Below are 26472 nucleotides of genomic sequence, written 5' to 3' on the forward strand. Positions count from 1 at the left end.
AATTTATTATTAATTTCAATGAAAATTTACAGACTTTGGATTTTCATTCATTCATTCATTGTTGCACTATAATCACTTTTTTTAAAAAAAGAATATATTACCTCAAAATACAATGTTTTCTTTTTAAAACTCAGTAATATTCAGGACTTCAAAATTAAAACCAAACCCATTTTTTAAAACAGTAATAATTTCCACAAAATGCTTAATATACATAAAGTTGTTCCATATACCACTTGACCACTTAACTAAGGTAATAAAAAAGGGTTCTTTCTTTTTCTTTCTTAATCTTATAATTTGTACAGCGTGTTTTATGGTTTGCATTATGGCACAGCTTTTATTTAAAGATGAAAAATTAAATTTAACTTCTCAAATTAGAGTTATACTTTTTTGCATACTCCCTGGTTTATTTAACAAATTGAGCTTGGGATTGAAGGAATGTTGTTGCTGTTATGTGCCTTCCAGTTGAGTAATGTTCACAGTGACCCTATGAACGACGGACCTGAACCCTGTCCTGTCCTGCTCTACCTTCAGCATCTCTGACACACTTGGGTCCAGGGCTGTAGTCACTGTGTCAGTCAATCTCATCTGGAAATGGTGTTCTTCTCCTGGTCTGTACAGTGGGCCAGGGAAGAACATGTGGTTGTTTAGATATCAGGCTGTTAATATTAGAATGCACAGTCAACACATAAGCCGAGAGAGAAGAAAGAAACTACCAGTCACAAATGTTTGATTCTGATGTTTTTCTTGTGCTATCTTAACACCATGGCTTGAAACAGGCTCTTTTCATCCAGCACTCTCTTATTATAATTGCTGAAGCTAAGATGCAAAACGTCATGGAACATGGAGCTAAGCTCCACTTGCAGAACTTCCATAAATTCAATTTGAGAATAATATTTTCTTGTGCACGCTGAGGCAACGATAGCTTCTCTCTGTTCGAGTAGGTAAAGGATATGCGCTGTAATAGCCTCATTGAAACAACAAATTAAATCAAGTTATGCCCTAGTATTTGGTTCACTTGAGCAGGCGGATTATTACCAGAGTAGTCCGTGAGTGTTTCCCAGCCAGCCCTAGATTACCGACAGCATCTCACTTAGGTCTTCTGAACGTGCGACACTTCTTCCAACAACAAAGTGGCCCCTTGTGGAGGCCACCGGCCCAGACCCATTTCTCTCGGTGTCAATTGACATGGGGACATTTGCCCATCCTACAGTGACACCAAATGTTCCAATTTCCTGCCTAAATTGCTCTTTGAGGTGTAAGCTATCATGGCATGAGAGGTTGTGGCTGAGGAACTAGGACTTATCACACAGTTTAGTCCATTTAAAAAAAAAACAAAAACAAAAAGCCACCAAAAAACAAAACCAAATCATTTGTTTCCGTCCGAGATTGAAAGGGAAAATGGGAAATTTCTTTCAAGAGCTTCTTTGCTGAAAACAAAGATGCTTCAAATGATGCTAAGGAGGTCAGAGACACCAATGGCTACTCACAAACACAGGCACACGTGCGACACAGTGACACAGAGAAATGTGGTCAAGGAAGCTTTTTGGCTTTAACTTTAGCACTGGAGCAATTACACTCTTTGATAATTTAAGTTCCACCTACTCAAATAAGTAACTTGGACATATATCAGTACTGAAACTTTGTGATTAGAGAATTTCCTCTGGTGCTTCTTCACAGATGTATTTGGGTTTCTCAATTGTACCCCCTAAAAAATTTGTTCTTTTGATTTCAGGCACATTTTGAAAGAATTACGTTCCCAGGAGATAACAGCATAAAGCCATCTTTCTGACATCAATATCACTTTAATTTTTATTTTAGTAAGGTTATATTAAATAAAGAGATCATTATTCAGTTTTCTTTATTTTTATGCTGTTGTGTAGACAATAATTTCAGCAGTTAATCTCCTGTAGGCAATGCAAATCCAATAAAACAGTCAAAAGACTTCCTTTGAGGTCCAGAAGGAATGGAAACACCAGGATGGAGGAGCAACTTCCTGGTGATTCCATGGCTACAAATGTGGGACACAGTTCTGAGCTTGGCAGGAACATGCACACTGCGTTTTACTTTATCGTGTCTTTGGTCTATTCTTGGTCAACAAGGAAGACAAAGCACTTTCCCTCTTTGTCTTTCTTCCCCCCTTTTCTGACCACGTCCCCAAACCACCCTCCAGACCAGTGAGAACATTGAACAGGATGAATAACAATGCAACAATAAAAGTTTTCAGTGGATTCTTACTCTGACATTCTCCAAAGTTCGTAGAATTGATTTCTCTCTCTCTCTCACCCTTGCTCAATCCCGATGCAGGCGAAGGTGACATAGCTAGAATATTAATTTCACAATTTTGCAAAGCATAATGTATGGCTTTCTTTCAGTTCATTTTCATTTCACTTTGAGTGATAAGGAACGTGCATTTGAGCTTTCACAGTAAAGGTCATGGCTGTTGTGGATTCTAAAAGACCACAGTTTGGTTTGTTAACATTTTCCTTTTTCCTGGTGGTGATTTTTCTTTGTGGTAAAAAAGCCAGAACTTACAATTAAACCACAAGAATTTCATAAGGCTATAACTACCACCTTAGACTCTTCATTTTTAATTATATACTAAAGTTCATATTCCTGTATGATCTTATTTTACTCATGTTATGAATTTTAGGATTCGTTAAACTCTCACTTCCTTAAAAAAAAAAAAGAACAAATACGCTTTTGTTAGTGCATACTACTGAATTTACTTAAAAGCATATCAAATACCAGATGAAACTCATATTTGTGCTAAGACCTGTTCAGATGAATTCTAGGCAGCTCAAACCAGAATAGTCCTATATTTATAGAGACACAAATCATCAGATCTGTCTAAGAGCTGAACAAACACACAAATAGGAACTGTCATCACAGCTCTCTAAATCTAGATGCTCGCCCAAGCTTCTTAAGCACAGTCTGATAAAGATGCCCATCCACTAAGTCCAAATCTGTGAGCGTGTCTTTCTCAAGAATGACAGGTTTACACCATCGGTTAACAGGACACAGCTGGAACTTTTTTATCTCCAAACGATTGTGTACACAGCCAAGGTTTCAACAGCAAGCTTTTTAATTTCTTGGCAGTAAACACAATTAAATAGTCACTGGTTTCTCTGACCATTTGGTTTCTAATAAGACACCATCAATGTCTTTTTTTTTTAAAAGTCATGTGCACAATTAGTATGTTATCTAGAGAAAAGAACAGGACAGGGCAGCATGGCTTCAAAAGGACTTCAACACTTGCCTTTGTTTTTCATTAAACACATAAGCCCTTCAAAGGCTTCGTTATCACATCTACAGTTCAGACTGATCCGTTTTGTCACTATTGTTTTGAAAAATGGTTATAGCAAGAATATAGAATTGTGTCAAGTATATGGACCACATTAAGGAATGTGATCAGGGATTGTGTTAATCATCATATCGCCTTTAATAGTATGATGAAAGGAAAGAAAAATACATCTTTAACTCAAAGGGCAGAGTTAAGGTGCTGCTGCTGATTTCAATCTTCCCCCTTGACTTGCATTATTCTGCTCATATTATTAAGTTCTCTGAGGGAGAGTGGATCAGCAAAGTACACCCAACAGAGGTCCAGTACTGCATTTCCCACACACCTCCACCCCTGCCCAAAATACATGCTATAAAACCTAATGGCAGAAACAGATCTGTAGATAACACAAAACACTGATTAAAAGACAAGACTGTTGGCTGAAGCACAGGCCCTGTCAAAGAGGAACCCTGCAGCAGACCCCAAATAGTTAGCTCCCTGCACAGTCTCATCATTATCCTCATTGAGCAGTGAGGAGAAATCCATGAGAACCTTACCATCCATCGAGCTGCTATCATCACTCAATCACAGAGCCCACTAAGCAAGGAAAGCACTGGCTGCTCGTGCTTACTTACACATCTGCAGTGAACAATTCCATACTTTCCCACTCTAACGATACTGTTTTGAGGTACGGCTGGCATGTGTCTCTCTCCACCTCCAAAGCACCCACCTTCTGAGTCAAATTTACCATCCCTGCCAGGGGCAGATTACCTGCTCAGAGCAAGGCAAGTGTGAGTTTACTTGTACTTGTTACTCTGTAGTAGATAATTGTTCCCTACAGATTAGTAAGTGAGGCCAAGGAAGTACAGGCTTCGCCTGCTTACTGGGTGATCCACCTGTGCCCCAAAACGTGGAGAAAATGGACTCTCACCTGAGCTGCTCTAGCCTATCCCTTAGACTTTAAAGAACACGATGAACAAAAATAGCACCTCTTTCTAAACATTTTGATTTGGTTGCCACCTAAATTATTTCAGTGCAACACACATCTGGGTGCAGTGAGTTTATGATATTTCTTTTTGCCCCAGCCTGGCTAACACTTGTTTTAAAAACTGGATTAAACATCATAGTCTCAGGAGATTCTGCTTAAAGCAGGGTGAATCTGGCATTTGAGCTGCAGCCTTTTATTGAACAGATGGGTTCAAATATTCTGTCAGTCCACAGTGCTCCTGCCAGCAGTTCAAAACACTGTTTATCACAAAAAGAACCATACGTGGAAGGCTCAGCCGTGAATATGCCCTGTACTGAGAAAGGAGGGACACAGTCGATAAAGCAATATCTCAACATCAAGTGAAGTCGGGCCATTGATTGGAAGAGCTGCCCTGTCTGGCTAGGAGAGAACCTTGAGGGGAATGTGGAAATAGTCCCCCTGGACCACACTTCTTCAATGGAAGCAATTAGTGAGGAGACACAGGGAGGACAGGCTCCGAGTCTATACTCAACCACGTCTCCTAAGGACACTTGTTCCACATGGAGCCTCATTTCCTTGGGCCTGGCCTCCGGGAGAATGGAGAGGCATCCTAGCCTGGGAATGAAACCAATCTTCATGCACACTTACTTTCTGGCTTTCAGCCTATTTATGTATGTATTTTCTTATCAGTGATTCCACATACTGTAAACAGAAGAGGGCAATAGGATTTCTCTCAGGAAGAAGAAAAACATGGAAGTACTTCTTATATCTGGCCATCGGGAAGCCTCCACATTTGCTTCATGGTCTAGAACCTGGTGTTTCACCCAGTAGGATGCCTGACTCTCCTTAGGAAGGTACGCTGGTCTCATTGCTTGTTTTTCTTGGTTCACAGAAAGTTCAAGTGTCTCAATGCATGCATGCTTCACTCAGCAAGAGAAATGTAGTACAGTTAATCCAGGATGGACATGAGGCTGAAGTCCCTCAGACAGCCCCCTCTCTCATGCTTTCCATGGTAACTGCAGCTGTGACTATAAAGGAAACCTATGGTGAGGGGCATCTGTTGCTGTTTTAGTTAGGTGTTTGGTCACCTAGTTACGTGACCCTATATACAGCAGACCTGAACCCTGTCCTGTCCTGCTCTATCCTCATCATCTCTGGCATGGTGAGGCGCAGAGCGGATAGAAAATGATTCTTTTCTCTCTTCCCTTTCTCTCACACCCTTCACCAAAGGTAGTCCACTCTTTCACGACACACTCTCACCTGCCCCAAAGCCATGAAAAAAGGGGGAATGTACTCCACAGCCCTCATCCTCACAGAACCTTTCATGTGAAAATGTCATCAAGTGCGTGGTAATAGAAGGCCAATCTATAGTGCCTAAAATTGCAGCATTTTGACAACTTCCACTTGTAAGATAAATGAGAGTTATTTGCAGTGAATATTCTTTGAAAATGGTTTTATAATAAAAAAACTAAGAAATTAAACACAAGAGGAATATGTTATACAAACTGCAATGCTTCAGAACAAACCTTGCCTACAGTTTCGTGGTAAGCAACAGTGTGGCCAATGGTTCAAATCCACCAGCTGCTCCATGGGAGAAGGATGGGTAATCTTCTCCTGTGGGATTTAATGCCTCTCAAAGTTCTTGGAAGGGTCAACTATAGCTTGGTTCCAACTTGGTGGTACACCACGACCACCACCACAACAACAAGCAGCTCATCTAGTGAGAGTTCTGGTAGCAGATGCTGTTGGAGGTGGGGGCTCTGTGGAAGAAAGATAGACAATCTCCTCTCGTGTGATTTACTGTCTCTGAAAATCAGCTGGAGGGTCCGTAATGAGAGGGTTCTGACTCGACAGCCCTGAGTATAGTCACCTATCTCATATTTATAGAGAAGACAAAGTCAAAGGTACACTTTTAACAACTGTGTAAATAAAGCACAAAACCATTACTGGTCTCTACCATTCCCTTTTCTAGAAGATTTTTTAGAGAGGCTGATAATGTTGAAAAATAAAAGGGGGAAAGAATTAGTGAAATGTAGTAAAAAAAACCCACAAAAACCAAGAGAGCCCTAAGAAAGCATTTAATTTCCTGTCATTATCCCTACAAGACAAGCCAATCATATTTATGTTCTATAGTGTATCAGGGCTGTTTCACAACACATGAGCTCGCAGTATACCACACTCTCCACTCAGGGAAGAGTTAGTGACCCAGCAGTTCTTCTCTGTGATTTCGTTTCATGGAAGGGTAACAGAAATCCACTTCTATTCAGGCCATTTATTTGATGACCATCCGTTTCTACCCCCCATGCAGAGTGAAGACACCACGGACCCTCCAGAATATGCAATGAGCTTCTCCGGGCAACTCTCAGAGCTGTTCACCTCTCATCCTATTTTTACTTAAGTCTATTACAAGCTGACAGTTATCCATCGTTAATGGGCCTGAGAGAAAGTTTGAAACCTGGGGCGGGATCTGGGGGTGGGCTGGGCAGGAGCCCAGGTGGTACTCACGTCGGTTTTCATACATGCTCCTGGACTGGGCCCAGATTTTAAAGGGATCTGGTTTTTTCTGCCCAGAGCTGTCGGTGTGATCAGGCGCAGGGGCTTCGGCAGGTGAGTAATCGGGCAGCGCCTGTGTGCCGTGGCCGGGGGACGCCGTGGGCAGGCTCCGGTGGCTGGACGCACTGTGCTGCGAGCTGTTCTGGCTGTCTTTCCTCTCCAGTGGTTGCTGCGGAAGCGAGAGAGTGAAAGGGGCAGGGAGACAAGGTTATTACTGGGTTTCTGAGTGGGGGTTCTCCATCAGCTTGTCTTTGTTCAGCACTTCTGCACACACATACATAAATATATCAACAACATTTTGGCTTCCACCTTTCTCCTAGCTAGTGCTGAATGCAGATAAATCCCCAGGTGATTGGCAGACACAGAGCTGGGCGGGCCAGATGGAGACACATAATCACAAACCATACTGCTCTCCACACTGTGGCAGGAAACAAATCCAATTTTCATCACCAGCTCTCGGCTAAGATGCCAGTCTCATTTATTACAAAAGGTATCAGCTTTAACATCTTCCCCCTCCTTTTTTAAAAAGTGTGACATAAAATACTACAAGTCGTTTAAATGTAAATCTATACTATCTGGGAGAAATACAATCAGTGCTAAAAATGCTCTTTCCTTCTCCACGTCTTGCATCTTTTAATAATACGGCGACTAATCCTCCTTATGGATTTTCCATTAGTTCTTCCAGACTTTAAGAGACAAGAGGACAAGGATCAGGTCATTTAAAAATCATGCCTAGAACCTTATGTCCATCGACATTTACACGGACACAAATACTTTATGAACAGCATGTCTAATTCCCAGCTAATCAATTTCATAGGCACGAAATTTTACTTCTTGAACTCTTGACACTCCTCTTGCTTAAAAATGAAGGTCAAACTTTTCTTAGGAGTTGAACTCCAGGTGGGTCAAACGTCTTCAGATTTTCAACTTGTCAGAAGACCGAGGAGTATTCAAAGGGGAAGAGTTTCATTTAAATTTCAACAGAGTGAGTCTTAAGACCTGTTCAGCAAAGACCCTTGCCATTTTAGGAAATATTCTTTGCATAAATGGGGATTCAATGGAGGACTAAAGCTAGTGGGAGGAAAAGAAAGTCGTAGATGACACATGAGAATCGGGAGAGAGATGGGTGGTCTCCTTCCGTGGGATTACCTGCCTCTGAAAACCTGCTGCAGGGTCAGCCCTGGGTGGGTTCTGACTCTACGGCACACAACAACTACAACAACACAGCTCCGCTCTTACAGATCCTTACAGTGCATGCTTACATAGTTTATAAGAATCCTGCCCTAGATGATTTTCTTCCCCTCAAGTTTTTATCGCACCAAAACGGCCCACTAGACCCTACACTCAATCCTATCAAGACAAATCTTCCTCACACTCATTCCATGTAGCTTCCATCTTTTATTTTGCTCAAAATTTCCAAACTCTTGGTCTTTTAACTTCTCACACCATCTTTTCTGCCCAGGCCCAGCTTTGAAACAAGCATCTGAAGAAAGTTCAAGGCGGACAAAAAAGATGACATTGGTCTTTCATTGTTACAAACTAGAAATTTGAATGCAGGTTTTGACGAGGAGGTAGAGTTGAGCAAGAGGAGACATGCTCAACTGAAGGTAGGACAGATCTCGGAAATCTTACTCGGTGAGCTTGTGGGAGAAATCAAGAGGAGCACATTGTAAATTGGCACCAAGGTCATGGCACAGCAGCAAGAGAGGTCTAATCCTCTCAAGTACAAAGGTTCAGCAGACTGTGATGAAGATGCCAGGAAAACACACAAACACACTGATCTTTTTGGGGAGGGTTGAGGATGACACTATCCATAAGTTCGTATGGACAGCATACTGGAAGAGCTGACTTTTGAGGATGTATCTAGCCAGATTTGAATGGACAGACATTCTAAGACATAGAACAGAACATATTCTGCCAACTTCCACCAGTGTCCTCCCCACAGGCCCTAAGTTCACCTTTCAGGGCCAGGTTTCTGCCTCTAGAAGGATCATAATTGCCTTCTTACTTCCTTTGGAGATGTGTGGAAGACATTCTGAATCAGAAAATATTAATAACAGACACAAATCTCATTGTCTTTCTCATATGCTTGAGACTCTGTTTTTCTCTTCCATGTACTATTGGAAAAGTCTCAATCATGAATGAACATGGACAGTCCAAGCCCATTTTGATGTTGACCCACATTACTATTCATTTTTTTAAAACAGTAAAATTAGCAATGTTCCACTCCTATCTTTCTACTTTCTTAGGTATCTACATTTTATTTTTATATTGTACGTAAGTCCCCTCACAAAGTGCAGATTCACAGCCATTGAGAGAAATTCCAAATGACAGTGACCGCACAGGGTGGTGCAGAACTGCCCCATACGGTTTCTAAGGACACACATCTTTCCAGAAGCAGATGACCATGTCTTTTTCCTGTGAAGCACCTGGTGGGTTCAATCTGCTGATCTTCCAGTTAGCAGTCAAGCACTTAACTGCTATGTCATCAGGTCTCCTTATGGTGCACCCAGAGTGCTTGTAACAACCAAGACAAAAGTTAAAGCCTTTATCATTCTGAAATGAGCTGCGGTAAATAGAAATAATGGAGACTTACTTTCTATTTTTAAATGGTTAGTATTCTATTTTTGTTTAACTTTTATGGGGAAGGGAGGATATTTTAAAAGAGTGAGCAAATAAATTTAAAACCAAACCAAAACAAAACTCAAAAACCCCACCAAAAACCCACCACAAGAAGTCTGTTGCATTCTGAGGGTTGCTTGCCTCCCTTCCATGGTCACCCCTTTTTGTCCCTCAAATGAGTAGCAGAGGTCAAGGTGAAGGGTCAGTTGGCCAAGACTAAATTCATGTCATGGCTAAAGGTGTCTTCAGCCCTAATACTTTCAGCTCACCAGTCCTTCAGGTTGAGAGGACTGGTTACAACGTCACCCCAGGGAAGTAAAGTGAGCCCGCTGCCCCACGGGATTTCCATGTGAAAGATCCTTATGTCTTCTCTTTATGAGGTTACCCTGTGCTTCCTGTTCCACTGTTTCCACTGAGCACTCCTTTTCTTGTCCTGTTGCCTCATGATACTTCATTTTAGCTGCTTTCACTCAATTCTTTGCTCTGAACTGGAGAACAGGACTATTTTTATGACCCTGTCTATGTGAGCTTTCTCTCACCTACACAAACATGCACATGTGTTTTCTCTCTCTCTCTCTCTCTCTCTCTCACACACACACACACACAGATTCCACATGACATAACATCAGTTTCTGTCCCATACAATCAACTCTAACATGGAGGACCTGGATGTCTTAAGTTTACTAAATGAAGGGTCTTATTGAATGAGGTCTACTAAACATGCTTGGGCCACTTTTCAATTTATAACTCTCTTTCTAATCTCCCCAATAAATGACTCATTTAAGCTCAATTTAAACACAAAAATGACAGACACAATCTGGAAGGAGCTTGGAAAAACTACCTCATAGTCAAACAGTTCTTCTGTGTCCATTTTAAATGCCACCAAAACTTTATCCCTGAATTGTGGAAAATAATAGAAAACAAAGGAAAATGGACTCTAAAAAAGCTCATTACCACTGAACTATCACTGAGTATAAAATGCCAACTAAGTGGCATATTCTAACCCATCCTAACAGACTAAACTTGTAAAGTCTGACAGCTTCCTGGATAGCCCATCTAGCAAGATTAACCTCATCCTGTTTCTTCTCAAGTTCAATTAAACTGAAGATATATTCTCTATTTAATATCTTATTGGCACTCTGGGATGTTTGAAGCCACACTGTGTCTTAAGAAGTTCAAACGACGTCTTCTGTTTTTTGTGAACTGACTAATTAGCCGACCTTTATCAGGTTAGAGCCCAAAACTGTTCAGGGGAAAGGTGGTGCTTCTATATTATTCAAATTAAAGTCACCTCAGCTCTCCTCTTCAGGAGTCTAGTGTGCCTCCCAGAAGAACTGGGGCAGGAGAATAAATTCAGTTCTAAACTGGTTTCTCTACAGGATCAGATTTGCAACTAATGCGATTGTCTTTCACCTCGTTTTTCTAGGTGAACAACTTGCCCCAAAGGCAAGGATCTATAGGAAAAGATACACATTCGAGTCTGTTAAAGTAAACCTATGCCAGTTAAGAAGATTAATAGATGATGGAGCACCCACAAAGCCTATGCCCAGACTAAGTGCCACCTGCAACCCATTTATATATTAATTACCTACTATGTGCTAGCTACTGAGGGATGGGTATTGATACTCGGGCGTGTAGCTGGGTGTGAATGTGTCTATAGATGGACAGTAAGTAACCATAACATGTTCTTTAGAGAAGTGTTAAGGAACAGTCTCTGGATAAACATTCCATTACACAGAAATATTAGGTGCTAAGTTGCCACAGCGACAAGTGAGTGTGGACTGACTGGCAACAGGAAGAAGGCTAGTGGGGCGCTCAAATGGGTGGGGCAACCTTTGGGGAACTTGGTAGATCAGTTAACACAAAGGGAGTTTCAATCCAAATTCAAGACTGGAGGTGGAAGAGATCTTTTAAAGGACAGAAAGCAGAGCCATGCCATGATCTTACTGCCAGGAAGCCTGCTCTGGCTGTGAGTGCTGAAGCCCCTGAGGGGCCCCTTTGTGGGTGACGGCCCTGTGTTCATTATACGAGGAGAGCAGTACCGGTGATGGGAGAGGGAACAGTGAGGTCAAAAGGCAATTGGATGCCAGAGTGAATTGGGGAGAAGAGGAGAATGGAGACATTACAGGCACAAGGACAACCCTCTTCCAGCTCCACCTCTGGCTGGAAAGATGTGCCTTCTGGGGATGGACACGTCCAAAGCTAACTGTGGTCACTACACTGACAATGACCAGAGGAACTTTTTACTTCTGGATCTCACATCAGAGCCAATCAGGGAGAGGAAACAGCTCGATTTTGAAATTCCAGAAATGGCCTTGGTAACACCTGGCCATAACGTGTGTCACAAGCCATTTCAAAATAAACCCAGGAAGAATGATTCCCTTCCTATGGTTAGGCCAGGGGACTCAGGAAAATGCAATGACTTTTTCTTCTCTTAATAAATGGGGGGGAAATTAGCTCATCACTATTTCACAGAATGATTCTGAAATGGAGGTACTTACAAAGTGAACTGAAAATATTTGCTTGGAAGAGCAAATGAATATAGGCGGTGCTCAGGAGCTTAAATGATGAAAAGAATTCATGTGGCTTAAAAATGACAAATCGATCCATTTCAAAGCAAAATTATTTACAGCTCACTTATCTGCTAAGACCGAAGGCCACTGCAGAGATTTACACGGACAACAGGAAAAAGTCCAAGTGCCGACGAGATATTAGGCCAATGTCATTAAAGGTTGTGAAAATTCAGAGACCCAAATCCCAGTCAAAGCAAGAGTGGCTCTTCTTCCTGTCTCTGTCTTCTGTCACTTAAGGGTCTAAGTCAAAGGATTTCTTCCCCAAAAAGCAGATGAGAGGAGTAATAGAAGAAAACATTGATGGGATTTGAAATAAATTTTAGGTCATTGTTCTGGCGGCCTAGTGGCGAGAAGCTGCGGTGCAAACTCCACAGGCGAAGGATGGGGAATCTCCTCCCATGAGATTAACAGCCTCTGAAAGCCCACCAGGGGTCAGCTATGGGCCAGTTCCCAATCTCTGGTACACAACAAATGTTTTTAAAGGGATAAAGGAATGACAGCCTGTTTTCTAGAGATCAAAAACATGAGTCATGGGCTGTGAGAGGTAAGAGGACTTGCAGAACTGTCATAGCTGCTGGCCAGTCAACCCCAACTCATGACACCCTCTGTGCATCAGAGAACTACGCTCTAGAGGGTTTTCCTGGCTTACCAGGCTACACATCTGGTCTTACATCTGAGGTGCTTCTACAAAGACTTGAACCACCAACCTTTTAGTTAGCAGCTCAGTGTGTTAACTGTGTGTACCATCCTGAGACCTGCTTTGAAAAAAAAACAAAACAAAACACCTCCAACTCATTGTTGTACAGTCGGAACGGACACATTGCTGACCTTCCAGCTGGTTTTCAGAGGCTGCAAACAGCACGGGAGGAGATGGTCCATTTTTTCCTGCTGAGAAGCTGGTGAACCCAAACCACCTGTCTTTGGAACTACCAACTAGGTCACCAGGCTTTGCATCCTGCTGCCACCTGCTTCTCTCAGAGGGGCTCTCTGTGGCCTGCAGGACCTTTAGCTTGTTCTACACTGCCATGGTTATCAAATAAGCTGCATAAAGGAAAGGAAGCAAGAGGGACACTGAGACAACCGAGAGTATGGGAGCGCTGGAGGGCAAGTGCACAGGACGGCTCAGGCTGGGGCCACTCAAATGCTTACAATCGAAGTCTTTTTATTTCTCTCTCACTTCTCTCCATGCCTGGTTTGGGGCAGCTCTTTTAGCATCCCTTCCAGGGAAAAGGAACAGAGGCCAGTGGAAGGAAACCCGTCATGATTGCCACCTTTCAGCTTACTGCAGTTGCCACAAAAAAAATGCTAGCGTTCTCACAGTGTTCGTTTGATGGCCTTATGTGAAAACTGCATGTGAGAAGTATTTCGGTAACTGGGAATATCTGGTCTCCTTCGTGAATGTGGCAAACTTTCTCTAAGTAAATACCACAATCTTCTAATTTGTCTAGGCTGTTGGGAAACTCTCAGGAATTCCACAGCTCAAGCACAGCATCGAATCCAGTTCTGGGCCTTTCTGATGGTGCTGTAGGGCTATTTAAAGGAGTTCTGGGGGTCTAGTAGTAAGGGACTGTGCTGTTGACCTGAAAGGCATGCAGGTAGAATCCATCTGCTGCAGAAAGATGGACAATCTCTTCTCCTATGATTTACTGCCTCTGAAAATCTACTAATGGGCTTGTACGAGTCAGTTTTGACTTAACAGCCCACAGCAACAACTACACTATTTAACGTGAGTTACTTTCATCAGGAACTGAATGATCTTCATTGTGCTTGTACTTGGCTCTATACTGCAACTGTTTTGTTAACTCTTAAGAGCATATGCTCAGCAAATTCACCAGGTGAGAGGCTCTTTAGGCCTGCCTGCTCATCTGGCTACTGTTTGTGTCTTCTCTGGTCCAGGAAGGCAGAAAGGTTCTGGTCATGTCCTGGTGTGTGCTGGCCCTAGGACTGGCACACGGAAAGTACTCAATGATACCTGATGACTGAATGGATAAATATACACGACTGTGTTGATTTGTGGCAACAGTTACTTTCTGAAAGGAACAATCAATAAATGATCTGTAAGCTCTAAAATAGAAAAGACAGACACTATCACCATCTTATTTATCAGAGTATTTCCACTGCCCCACTGTGAATCTGCTACCTACCAGATTCTCAGGATGGCTTTGCTGAATAAATGGATGAATGAGTAGGTGGATGGTTGGATGAAGGATTTATGAAAGAACAGACTGACAGATGAAAGAATGGGGAAATGCTGGGAAATGAACTAATAGAAAAAGAGGTGGATACAAAAGCAAGGGCTTGGTGTGATATTTAGTGTTTTATTCTCACATACAAAATCCTTGGGTTTGGTGCAGTCTGAGATTCTATGTGAAACAAGTTTCTGGTCAGTATGATTAAGCTGGGCTATGGAACCGGTTTCTCAAAGAGGTTGAAAACCCGAGATACGTCTTACATTTTGTCTCTGCCATTTAACAGAAAAAATCCTTATACTATAGAAGGCCAAGAGTTAAATTCATGTTATCAAGATCCTGCCTCTGTCCCCATTGAGTATATAAACCATAAATTCAACATTTAAATGCAAAACAACAGTTGAAATTACTTTCAAATTAAGGGTAAACTGTGAGGACGATCCAGAAAGGGAAACCAGGGGGGAAAAAAAGAGAGAAATCTTTCTGTTCTAATAAAAACCCAACTACTTAATTATTGAAAATAGTGCAAAGAAAGAAAAAGTATGAGGATAGAGGAAGCTGTCACTCACACAGGCAAGTCGACAATGTCAGGAACATTCAAGAAAGAAAGAGAGGAAAAAACAGAGAAAGAGAAATAAATTTGTAAATAAATCAGTTGTTGTTGTCATTGTTATGTGCCATCAAGTCACCTGCAACTCACAGAGACCCTATGTACAATAGCCCTGAAAATTGCTCTGTCTTGTGCCAACTTTACTGTGTCTGACATATCTATCCTCATTACCAGTATAAAATAAAAATTAAAAAAAAAAATGACAGAGGGAGAAAGGAAAAAAAAAAGCCTGGTTCCTGAGTTCTGAGACTATTCCCAGAGCTTTGGGTAAACCTGAGCCTATCACAGGCAGGGACAATGAGTGTACCTTTAATCACACAGACTGCATAGCTGACCCTGTCATTACGAGAATGGCTTGTTGGAGCCATGGTATTCAGGTTCCCCCTGGATTCTCTCCGATCTCACCAGCAAATCCCCATCCTCTTCTGTTCTTTCTGGCAGGACATCATCAAAATTTAAACCAAGTGAAGGAAACAGCTTTCAACCCACCTGTACAGAGCTCCCAGTGATGACAGATGTGAGGTGTGCTCCACTGGCAAGGAGATGTTGGCTGATATCCCCTGAATTTTGCACAGCAGCTGCCAGGGTGTGCCAGCAATGCTGAGAAAAACATCATCCCTGCCCTGGCAGGGAAGTCGGGCAAGGAAAAGCCCCAAACTGCGGTCCAGGTGTGGGGGGGACCCTTGTTCCCATCTAAGCCAGCAGCATGCCACTCTCTTAGCTTGGGGTAATTAAGAGCCAGCAGACTGTGGGGCAAAGCAGTTAAGAGAGCCTTTCTTCCTAGGAATGCTGCCTGAGTAATTGGCTTGCTGCTTGCTAATGACATGGCTTCTACAAAAATAAACTGTCATAGGGAATTCTTTTAACTGACTTGGTGAATGCAGACTCTATGCCCTGTGATCCCTTTTGAGTTCAGCAGGTAATTCCAAAGCATTCTGAGGCTGACGAGCTGCTAATGAATCTGCAGAAACGTTTCTGCATAGTAAGTTTAAACGGATGCAAATCAGAAAGGAACACCTTGCTATCTGCTGTCCTGCTACCCTGTGTAAAGCTCCTATCTCTCCCCCAAGGTGGTCCTCGCAAAGGCTCCCCCATTCCATGCGAGGTGTGTAAAATGAGTCCACACACTACAGGCATGATTAGGGGAGGAGGAGAGAAAAGGGTTTACACTAATTCATGCTCACCACAGCTCCTAGATTTGCAGCTATATTTTTCTGAATTGCAGAATGGGTTTCTATGATCCAGGGATAATGGGAGGTGTGTGCGTGCGCGCACGCGCGCGCGCACGCACACACACACACACACACTCTCTTTCTCTCTCACACACACAGGTGTTGCACATCTGTGGTTCAACTGTGGGCGCTCCAACCAGCTCTCCTGTGCCTGCACTTAACGTACACTGACAACAGAAGCAGCCCCAAAATTGCATGTTTCAGTCACCCTGGCTCACATCAATTAGTGCCAGTTTTTCTCTCAGGGGAACTTAGGAACGGAGCTTCGGAACACAGGAAGCTCCTTTTCTCCTCTCCTGGATAAAACTTCTGAATTTTGCTGCCAGGCTCGGAGCCAAGTGGAAGGTAATAAGCCACAGTGCCGAGAGCTGCAAAGTTTGAAAGGTTCTCCTTTCCCAGGTGGCGATTCCTCCTCCCCCAAAACCTTCTAGGGCACAGGGAAGCACCCACCTTGATTATCCTAAGAATCGAAAGCCCCAAACACCCAGCTCAAGCTCACAGGCAGAGAGCTCCAGATTCTGAGTTTCTCAGCAGCACTTCAAGGTGCTGTCAGTGGTCCAAGGCACGAGCCGATCCCACCACACGGAACACTCCAGCCTCTAAGCTATTAGCTAACATGTCAACTAGGTAATGCATCTTCAGGGAAAGCAGATGAGAAAGGACAGCAAAACATTGATTTTTTTTTTTTTAAAGAATCCTATACCTGCAGCATAACGCCGTCAGAGCTGGCAGAACAACAAAGGACATTTCCACAGCAAAGAAATGTCTTATTCTTGGTGCTGGGTCTGTGAATATTGTTCTGTCTGACCACGGCCACATCCACATGTATGAGGAAGAGAATTTCTCCTGGAAGCCCACGGGCTGTTCTTTAGGAAGTGAGGAGTGCAGAAGAAAACCCAGGCAGCAAACCTGCCCACATCAAGGGCTGGGGACACCAGTTGAGAGCAAAGCTACCCAGGAAGAAGGTGGAGCCTTTCCCCACCCCTTTCTTTCTGTCTTCCCCCCCATCCGCCCCCGACCCATAAGAAACAAAGGCATTTGTATCAAGTTCAAACAGCTAAGAAACTCATTCATTAGAAGGCGAGTTGTGATGCATTTATAGAGTCGAGATCGCAAGCATGCATTTTTTATGCTGGCTCTTGCAGCGTGCCCACAAATCACTATATAGTTAAAGACGAGCCCAGATACCTGCTATACCAAACAGATCCCTGAGAACTTAATACAGTCAGCCTCCGCTCCTCCTGCAGCCCCCTCCCCATGCACCTGGAACATATCTACTGAGCTCAAGCCAGACAGCACCCCCTCCCACCGCCCACACCCACCCGGCCCCCAAACAAACACCAAGTAACTGACAAGTCCTTACCGACTTTGGGCTTTTCTTTGCGACTGGCAGCCCTGGAAAAAAATGCAACAAGGAGGGGAGGGGGGAAGACAATCATTAGCATATAAATGTTACCTTTTCCTTAAAGAACAATCCCCAGGTGTTTCATGGCAACCTAGCCATCTGCAGAGTTATGTCAGATTCCTCCCCAGCATCGGAGTTACCAGGCTGTTCATATCGAATCAAAGCAGGGGGAGGAGGCGAGCGAGAGGCAGGAGATCTATCTGCATTAGCTATGCTGACTTGTACTGCAGCAGCCTGGAGGCTGGGAAAAGAAATTCACAGACCTCAGCGGCCTGGGAAATTGAACACTTGGACAGAATCTCAAATGCTCTTCTGGATTAAGAGAGATTTAACTTACAATTAAGTCCAGAATATTTCCTTTCCACCCGATCCACTTGTCAATGGTCGCAGACCAATCAGGACAGTGGAAGGGGTAGCTGTTTAGTTTCAAAGGAGTACATGCTTAAAATGATTTTATTTTGTTCAGTTTCTTCACACACACACCCCCCCCTTCCCTTCTGTCTGCCTTTCAGGGGAGGGGGAACCGCCTCTTTTATTTGGGTGAGCTGAACAGCAAAACAAAGACAGATGCTCTTTTGCCAGCACAGAGGGATAAAATACGAACACAAACCCGAGTTGCTCTCAGACCTCTGGTGCAGGGCACACCTCTCAGAGGCTGTCAGTCATCGGAGCAGTGAGGACTCTGCTCTTCGGCTGGTTGGGCAGGACTTGAGGTTGGAGGAGCCTCTCCAAGGGAAAGAAGGAAGCTTGCAAGTGGAGGAGAGAAATTTCATGGTGCTCCAAAGAAAAGATAATCAGAGACAAAGAAAGGTGGAGGAACAAAGGTGGACAGGGAACCCGCAGGCTTTTCTAAAAGCCTGCACTGGGTGGGAGGATTCTGTCTGAAGGGGTCTCTGATCTTACTTCCAGGAAGTCAGCAGCAAGTGGGGAAAACTGGGAAATCTACCACCAACAAAGTGCAGCAGAGACTTGTAAGGGAAGGAAAAACACATTTTCCTAAAGCAGTTTCAGCACACCTCGTCCCTTTAATTTGGCTTGTTCTGAGAAAGAGTGAGAATGCAAAAACACAGATTCCACCTGTAGGAATCACACAAGCTGTGCTCAAGATCTGCACTGGAAACGCCAACCTTTTAAAGTACGCCTATTGAGCGTGGTGATATCAACTCTTTTACAAGTGCCTCCTGAAACCATGACCCAGGTGAAGTTCAGCTCAAGCAATCAGGGAAACGGAAATGGGCAAGGCCGGAGGAGGCCACCCAGATGACCGCTGCTAATGTGCCCGCTGCAACTGGGGCATGATGACAATTACTCACCCTAAAAGGCACATGGGGGCACTCTTCCGGGAGAGCTCATCACATCACCAAAAGGAGGTCACCACGGCCTGGAAGAGTGGCACTTGGACTTGCAGTGTGCTTGAGAAACACTGTTGCTTGTGGAAAAGGCAGAATCCCATGCACAACCATCAGAAGTCCAGGAATTCACAAATATTCCAAGAGGTTCCGGAACAAGGGGTCAAAGGACCATATGTAAGGAAGTTCTGTTTCTCTTTCAGGTCTGGTAAACTCCAGCAGTCAACCTTTTGCAAATCATTGTAGATCTAGCCCTCTCTGCCTCAGTTCCTTCATTTATGAAACAACAGAACCCATTTTATAAGATTGTAAGGGCAATTAAAAAAAAAAAAAAAAAAAAAAGATTGTAAGGGCAATTAAACAGGACAAAATGCCAAAACGACTATGGGATATTATCTCACCCCAGTAAGAACAGTAAAATTTAACAGAACAGCAAGCAACAAATGTTGGCGAGGTTGTGGAGAAACTGGAACACTTACTCACTGTTGGTGGGAGTGTAAAATGGTGCAACCACTGTGGAAGGCAGTATGGTGCTTTCTCAAAAAGTTGCAAATAGAGATACCATTTGACCCGGCAATTCCACTACTGGGAATATACCCCCAAAAAACCATAACTGACATCCGACCAGATGTATGCACACCCATGTTTATCCCGGCTCTGTTCACAATAGCAAGGAGTTGGAAACCACCTAAGTGCCCATCAACAAACGAATGGACAGAGAAGCTGTGGTATATTCACACAATGGAATACTACACTGCATTGAAAAATAAGGAACTAATGGAATATTATTCAAAATGGGTGAACCACGAGGACATTATGCTGAGTGAAGTATCTCAGTCACAAAAGGACAAATATTGCATGGTGCCACTGTTGTAAAACAGGACTGACCCTGTTCGGGGTTGCGGGGAGACTGAGAAAGCAGGGTTCAATAATGTATACTGCATAGAAACAGATGAGGGAGAAAATTGTTTAAAAGGGATATGTGATTAGGTATTTTTGTCATGATGGGTATCCAAAGTGAAGGCTGCATAGTGGAGTGGACCTGGGGGAAGGTTTGTAAAACAATGAAAAAATTTTTCTTTTACTTTTCCAAGAGGGTTGTGTACTGGGTGGGAGGGGTGGGAGGGGAGGAAAGTGCAACAACGAATGAATGGAAATCCAAAGTCTCTGTAAATTTTCATTGAAATTAATAATAAAAAAAATTTAAAAAAAACCCAAAGCATGACAAAATGCTTAAAGCCTCACACCTGTCACAGAGTAGGGACTCAAATATCCACCCCTTTTACTTTCCTTTGCTAATTCAGATCATTTAGAAAGGACACAGTTAAAGTTCTCTTGCTCCAACTAGAGAAAAAAAAATTTCTAAGTATATAGTAAGATATGAAAATGGCTTTAGGGGAAATTTTACCTGTAGATAAGATTAAATGATCCAATTTAGATATGCTATTATTTTTAACAAATATTACAAGATATTTTTATTTGCTTGTTAATACAATTTCCTTAAGAAATTTTAATCAGGCAGGATTAGCATGGGTAAAACATCTGAGAATTATAATACATATTTAAATTTAGATGTCTCCCCCTAATAAGTAGAGAACTTCCTAGTTAATTGGAATATGCAAGTTTCACTGTTTAGTGTTACTGGGTATGACTGCACAAGATCCTGATTCCTCTATAAAAATCTGCAAAAAATGCCCCACAAATTAAGGAGTCAGATAAAGGTTTCCCTCTACAGTCTGCTATTACTCACTTCTATTATTGTAGCATGTCTCTAAATTCTCTCTCTCTTAGAATTTTCACAAATACAAAGGCAGCACAATTCATCCCTCTTAAAGGCGAACACATGCATACGAATTTGCTGGTATAAGGGCAAAGATGTTAATAGCAACACTGTTGGTATATACAAATCTGGAAAGTACTGGAAGTTCTAAAGAGAACAATTTTTTTTTTTTTAAGAAAAGCAAAACTATGAGATGGCCCAGCTCCAGACCCGCGTGCTGCAGAGGTTAGAAGCTACCCCTTGGAGAACATGATGGTGTCCAGGATGTAACTGTTACCTGAGGAGAGCCCACTGTGGCTTGGTGGGAAAAGTAGGATACGGGTGTTAAATACACTCAAACACACACACAGCTGGTTCTGGCGAAAAGAGAAGTAGAGGCAGGGACTGGAGGGACTAATAGCTTTATCTCAAAAAACTCAAGACTTGATGCTCTGCCGGGAAAGGAGGGACAATCTCCTCCTGTACCAGTCAGATCTGATCTGACGGTACACAGACACATATACACAAAATAATAATAAAAGAAAAAAACAAAACAAAAAAAAAAAAAACTCAAGACTCACCGCAGTAAGGTCACAACCAGCCCATCGCTGACCCTCCAACGGGTTTTCAACTGCTGTGAACGGCACAAGAGACCGCCCATCTTGCTCTCTTAGAGTTACTGGTGGATTTGAACCACCAAAGATGAGCCTCTATTAGGCTGGCAGCCTTATTCCCTGTGGACTACACCACCGCCTTACTATCTTTACCTAGAATTCCCTTTAGAGACAACCATTTTCACATCTCACTAGGCAATAAAATATTAATTGTAAAATAAAAATTAGTTAACAGCCATTCCACTGTTAACTGTAGAAAACCTACCAGTCTGAACAACATCGATCATCAATTACGGCATCTATGCTGTTTCCTCTGAGGAAGCCATAGAATATCCCAAAATATCTCAGCCGAATCAACATAGGTCATATTTTACAACAAAGGAGGGGAAAACAATTTTTTAAAACATGTTTTAAATTGTATTAGTTTATTTTGTTCATTAACATTTATAGGAGAACATACAAGAGTAAATATATCACTAAATGTTTTTAATGTAAAAAAACTTGTTCTTCTTTGTTACCTAATTGCCTAAAACCTTAGTTTTATAAAGTCATACATTTAACAGGAGCCAAAAAATGGGTTATGACCACAAATTAATATTTAAATAGCCAAAATCAAGAGATTCTACTTGATTGCTTTTTTAAAAAAAATAAAAAGTCAAAATTTGCTTTAAATCCATATGGTCATTAAATCTTAAAATCTAATAAATATAAATGCTAGAACAAACCTCCACTTTACAATTTATAATTTATTTTAGCCAAAACTATTCAGAGGAATTGAAAACAGCTGGGAGACTTAATGGAAAACACTTGAAAGGTCATGGTTTTGCAGAATTCTCCAAGACCTAAAAATCCTAGGATGCAGTTCCTGTCTGACCAGAGTCCGCTCCAGACCGTCCCCAGGTGGAGGCGATGCAGGGCTCAGCACTACCTCACACTCCAGCGCTTGCCGTAAGCACACACAAATTGTGAAAACTGTACCTCCTGCTACATATGGGGAGAAACAGCACCTATCTTAACAGCTCATCTGGTCCATTCAGAGGGAGGAAGGGAGTGTTTAGAAGAGGCAGAAGAAAGCATTCATGATAGCACTGCCACTCTCAGCACCTTCAAGGCAGCAAATGCTACTTCAAAGAGATCTTCAAAGTGTGAGTCTAAGTGTGATCAACAGGGGTGAGAGGAAAGCTGCAGAGTGAATCTCCAAAGCTCCCCATGAAAAAGGTGTCCATTTGGAGGAACCAAATGGAAAAGTCTCTTCTAGTGGCGGAAATCTGACCAATTAACTTGAGAAGAAAGGATTTTTATCTTTAAATCTCATAACCATAAATTAGCCTACTCACAACTAAATGACAGTTAATGTTATTCTTAGTGAAATCCTCTCACAGTTGACCATAAATAATTTATAGGGAAAAAAGTAAAACTCTAACATAATACATATGCCCTTGGGAAGAAGACTAGAAGGTTCTATACCAGAATAGTGGCTTCTCTGGCTAGTGAGATCTCAGGTGACTATCACCTATTTTAATATTCTCTTGTGGCCTAGTGGTTAAGAAACTCTGCTGCAATCACAAAGGTTACTGTTGTTTGTTGTTATGTGCTGGAAAGTCGCCTGCAACTCATAGTGATCCTATATACAACAGCCCTAAACCCTGCTCTATCCTGTGCCAATCTTATTGTATCTGACACACCCACTCCCATTACCCCAGTCATTGAATCAATACATCTCATTGAGGGTCTTCCTCTCCTGTGCTGTCCCTCCTTGCAACATATCCAAAATATATCAGACAAAGCCTCAGAATCCTTGCCTCCAAGGAGCAGCCTCGTCTCACCCTCTCTAGGATGAACCTGTTTATTCTCCTAGCAGTCCAAGGTTTATTCAATTCTCTTCTCCAGCACCACAGCTCAAAGGCATCAATTCTCCTTCTATCATCCCTAGTCATTGTCCAGCTCTCTGATACAAAAGTACACAATCCAAGTCCACCAGCTGCTCCATGGGAGAAGGATGAGCAGGCTGTCTCCTATCTCTGAAAACCCACTGGAGGGTCAGGCATGTGTGGGTTCCAACTTGACAGCACACAAGAAGAAAAGTTCTATTCATTTGTAAATATACACACAGAGACACAAAAGACCAAAATCTAAACTGCTTTTCTAAGTAATATGAGTATAAAAAATTTCAGAGCGTTTCAGTGCACTCTTAAATTTTGAGAGACCCCACCAAACTTTACATTATTTTCCCCAAATTGTGTATACATGACTATCTATATATTTACATCTACCTTTAAGCACCCTTTTGAGAGTAGGACATGTGTGTGCCTTAAGTGAATGGCAGCAAGGACTAAGGATGGCTCAGCTGGTCTATCAGGAAGCCACACAGAAGCCAAGCACTGTATCTCAGGACTGAGATCAACAAAACTTCAGTTGCAGGAAAACAGATTTCTCTGCACCAAAAGTCTCTCAGGTTCAAGGGAAGGGTGTATGCCAACCAAGCCCACTAACTAAAACAATCAAGGAAAACAGAGTGTTTTAAAAGGATGACTCCTACAGTGACACAACGTGTATCTACAAATACATGATTGCTGTGTCATCGCTTTTAATCTTTAATCACTTCAATGAAAATATCCTGAACTCCTTCTCAGCAGCCTGAACATACTATTTTGCTAGGCCATGTGACAACGTACAGTCTCCAGGGTTCTGCAAAGCAAAATGATGCATTGCTTTACTGGAGCTGGATCAGGTCAGACAACGAGAGAAGAAGAGGGTATGAGGTGGACAGACAGGCTCAGTCAGGTGGTGGAAAACACTGGAAAGAGAGGGGCGGAGGGAGCAAGGTCAAGGGCTGCTCATAGGTAACGAAGCAGATACCAACACTCCTCTCTGAATGCATTTTTATCTCAGACTCTACTTTCTCTGTTATTCTAAAATCTAGCACTGCGGAAACCTAAATGCAAGATCCTAAAGTTACAGCTAACTTTGACTCAGTAATCTCACCAGGCATTGGTTCTCAGAAAAGAATCCAAAATTTTGAGAAGGATTTATATTCAAAGATGTTCAAGACATTACTATTTAAAGCAGCTTAAAAATGGGAACAATCTGAACTTCCAAGACTATGTAAATAGATTACAAAAATACAATAAAATATTATTAAGCCATTAGTTGTGGTTGAATGGGAGAAAGTGATGGGGGGGAAAATGGTCATAATGGGACACACGAAATGTGGGACACAAGCTGCACTTAGAATGTAAACTCAGTGTTTAGAAAAGAAAGCATGGGTGCATATTCATACGCACTTTGCACATGCAGACTACAGGGGAATAGGTTATTTTTGAGAATTGAGATTAAGGCATAATTCATATTCTTATTTTCAGCATTTTAACAGCTCCTAGATTTTTACAAATAATGGAGCTATAACCATGAACAGCTAAGCATTATTAAACATTGTAGCCAGGGTTTCGTATGTTAGGCCAGGGTATGTACTTAGTCTCTAACGCAGTGCTGGGCTGGAAAAACAGCCTGTGTCTGTCCCAGCCCTCTCTGGCTCAGAGACAGCCTATGTCCTGCTCCACAGCCTATGCTACTAAATTACCGGGCCGTGGTCTTGATTGAGAATGGGATAAAAAGCAGTAAGACTCTTGATCAAGCAAAACTGCACAAAAGGCACACACTTTTGTATATAATTTCAGGGAGTCTCTGAACACTTGAGCAGAGACCCTAAGCAGCCCATTCTTTTTCCTGGGGCTTGTGGTCCTCAGGCTAAATCACCCCCGTCCAGGCTGGCTGCTCTGGTGTCACAAGCAATTCCTAGGATGAGATTCACTTCAGGGAAGTTCCTGGCTCAAATCAGGGCACCACATAAGATACTGCATCTGCAGATACAGAAGGGTCAAGCGAGGAAGATCAGAAAGGGAGATGGTTGACTGTTTCTCTTCTTTGTTGGAGAGACTGAAAGAGTGTATGTGAAAATAACTATGGGAAGAGAAACTATTTTAAGAGCACACTAAAACACCAATATTTATCAGGAAATATGTTAGTACATGAAAAAATAAGCTCTAGTAGCTTAGTGGTAAAGAGTTGCACTGCCAACCTAAAGGCACATGGTTCAAATCTACCAGCTGATGCAAAAGAGAAAAATGTGAGTTCTCTTCTCATGCGATTTCCGGCCTCTGGAAATCTGTGAGAGGGTCACCTGTGAGTTGGTTCCAACTTGTCAGTACAACAAATACCACAACCACCAGGCACTGCTTGGGCGCTCCGGAGGTGTAGACCTTAAGGAGCTGCACTGCTAATTCAAAGGGTGCACCTCTTTGGTGATGCAAACCCACCACTGGCTCTGGGCAATGATGCCCAATCTCCCCCACATGGTTGCAAGTCAGAAACTCAAAGAAGGGCTCTGATTCAACCGCAGTGAGTGAGACGTGAAGAAGCCCTAGCAGCAGCACGAGAGTTAATCTCTTGGCCAGAAATGCACAAGGTGGCCTTTGGAGCCCACAGACGACTCCACAGGGAAAGTCCTAGCACTGTGTTCTTGTAAAGTTGCAGCCCAGAAACTCCTACGGCCCACTCTGTTTTGCCGCACCAGGCTGCCATGGGTTGAAACTGATTCAACAGCATCTAACAGTCAGAGATCAAGCAGCTAGAGCTATGGAGAAGAGTAGGATTGAGAATGGGAGGAAAGCCTGGGCTCACCCCAGCAAGGCAGAGCTGACGGCGGCTAGCTGACTGCACACAAGCAGATCTGAACAATTGACATTAATGGCCAATAACCCTTCTGAAAACAGCCATCTGCACTATTCGCTGCCAACTAATATTTGGTCTGATCTGACCTGCTTACTTAGTATGGAGTATATAAGCCATGAAATAAATGTGAACTGCCCTCTTCTCGGTCAGCATGCTAACAACAGCCTAGAGAAGAAGGGGAAAAGCCATGTACTACCAGTCCTGACTTGTTGCACTGAGACCAGGAGATCAGATCTCTCTCTGTTGAGGCCCCAGGTGATGCAAATGGTTAATGGAGCTCAGAAGCTAACTGTAATGCTGGTGGTTCCATTCTATTCAGAGCTCGCAGTCTTTTTTTTTTTAAGTCAGCCACTGAAAAACCAGTTCTCTCTTACATCCCTGGGGTCACCAGCAGTCAGTCAACTCCTGCAACCACCTTTTCAGTACTGAGGGCTTACTATACACTTATGACCAGCTATTGTATGAAATAAAGCAAAGAACAAGATGACCAACAAACGCTTGTCCTCAGAGTGTCCATATGCTGCATGGGAAGTGAAAAGAAACATAGTTTCAGGGAACGATAACTAATGTGAAGAACTTGGAGCAGTTTAA

General features: G+C 42.6%; 1 protein-coding gene across 3 annotated transcripts in view; it reads right to left on the bottom strand.

Moving 5' to 3' along the window:
* Positions 1-26472, bottom strand: part of MAGI1 (membrane associated guanylate kinase, WW and PDZ domain containing 1) — an 810123-nt gene that overhangs the window by 30872 nt on the left and 752779 nt on the right. For 2 of the 3 annotated variants that reach the window (XM_006893841.1, XM_006893842.1), the window contains exons 13-15: positions 17387-17418; positions 6750-6966; positions 2236-2319 (exon numbers count right to left, since the gene is read on the bottom strand). In XM_006893841.1, the coding sequence (XP_006893903.1) occupies positions 2236-2319; positions 6750-6966; positions 17387-17418 (333 nt within the window). The remainder of the gene's footprint in view (positions 1-2235; positions 2320-6749; positions 6967-17386; positions 17419-26472) is intronic. The other variant, XM_006893840.1, reaches the window with a different exon arrangement.

The sequence above is a fragment of the Elephantulus edwardii genome, unplaced genomic scaffold (assembly GCF_000299155.1).
Source record: "Elephantulus edwardii isolate Elephantulus edwardi_28Jun2011 unplaced genomic scaffold, EleEdw1.0 scaffold00132, whole genome shotgun sequence".
Lineage (NCBI taxonomy): Eukaryota > Metazoa > Chordata > Mammalia > Macroscelidea > Macroscelididae > Elephantulus > Elephantulus edwardii.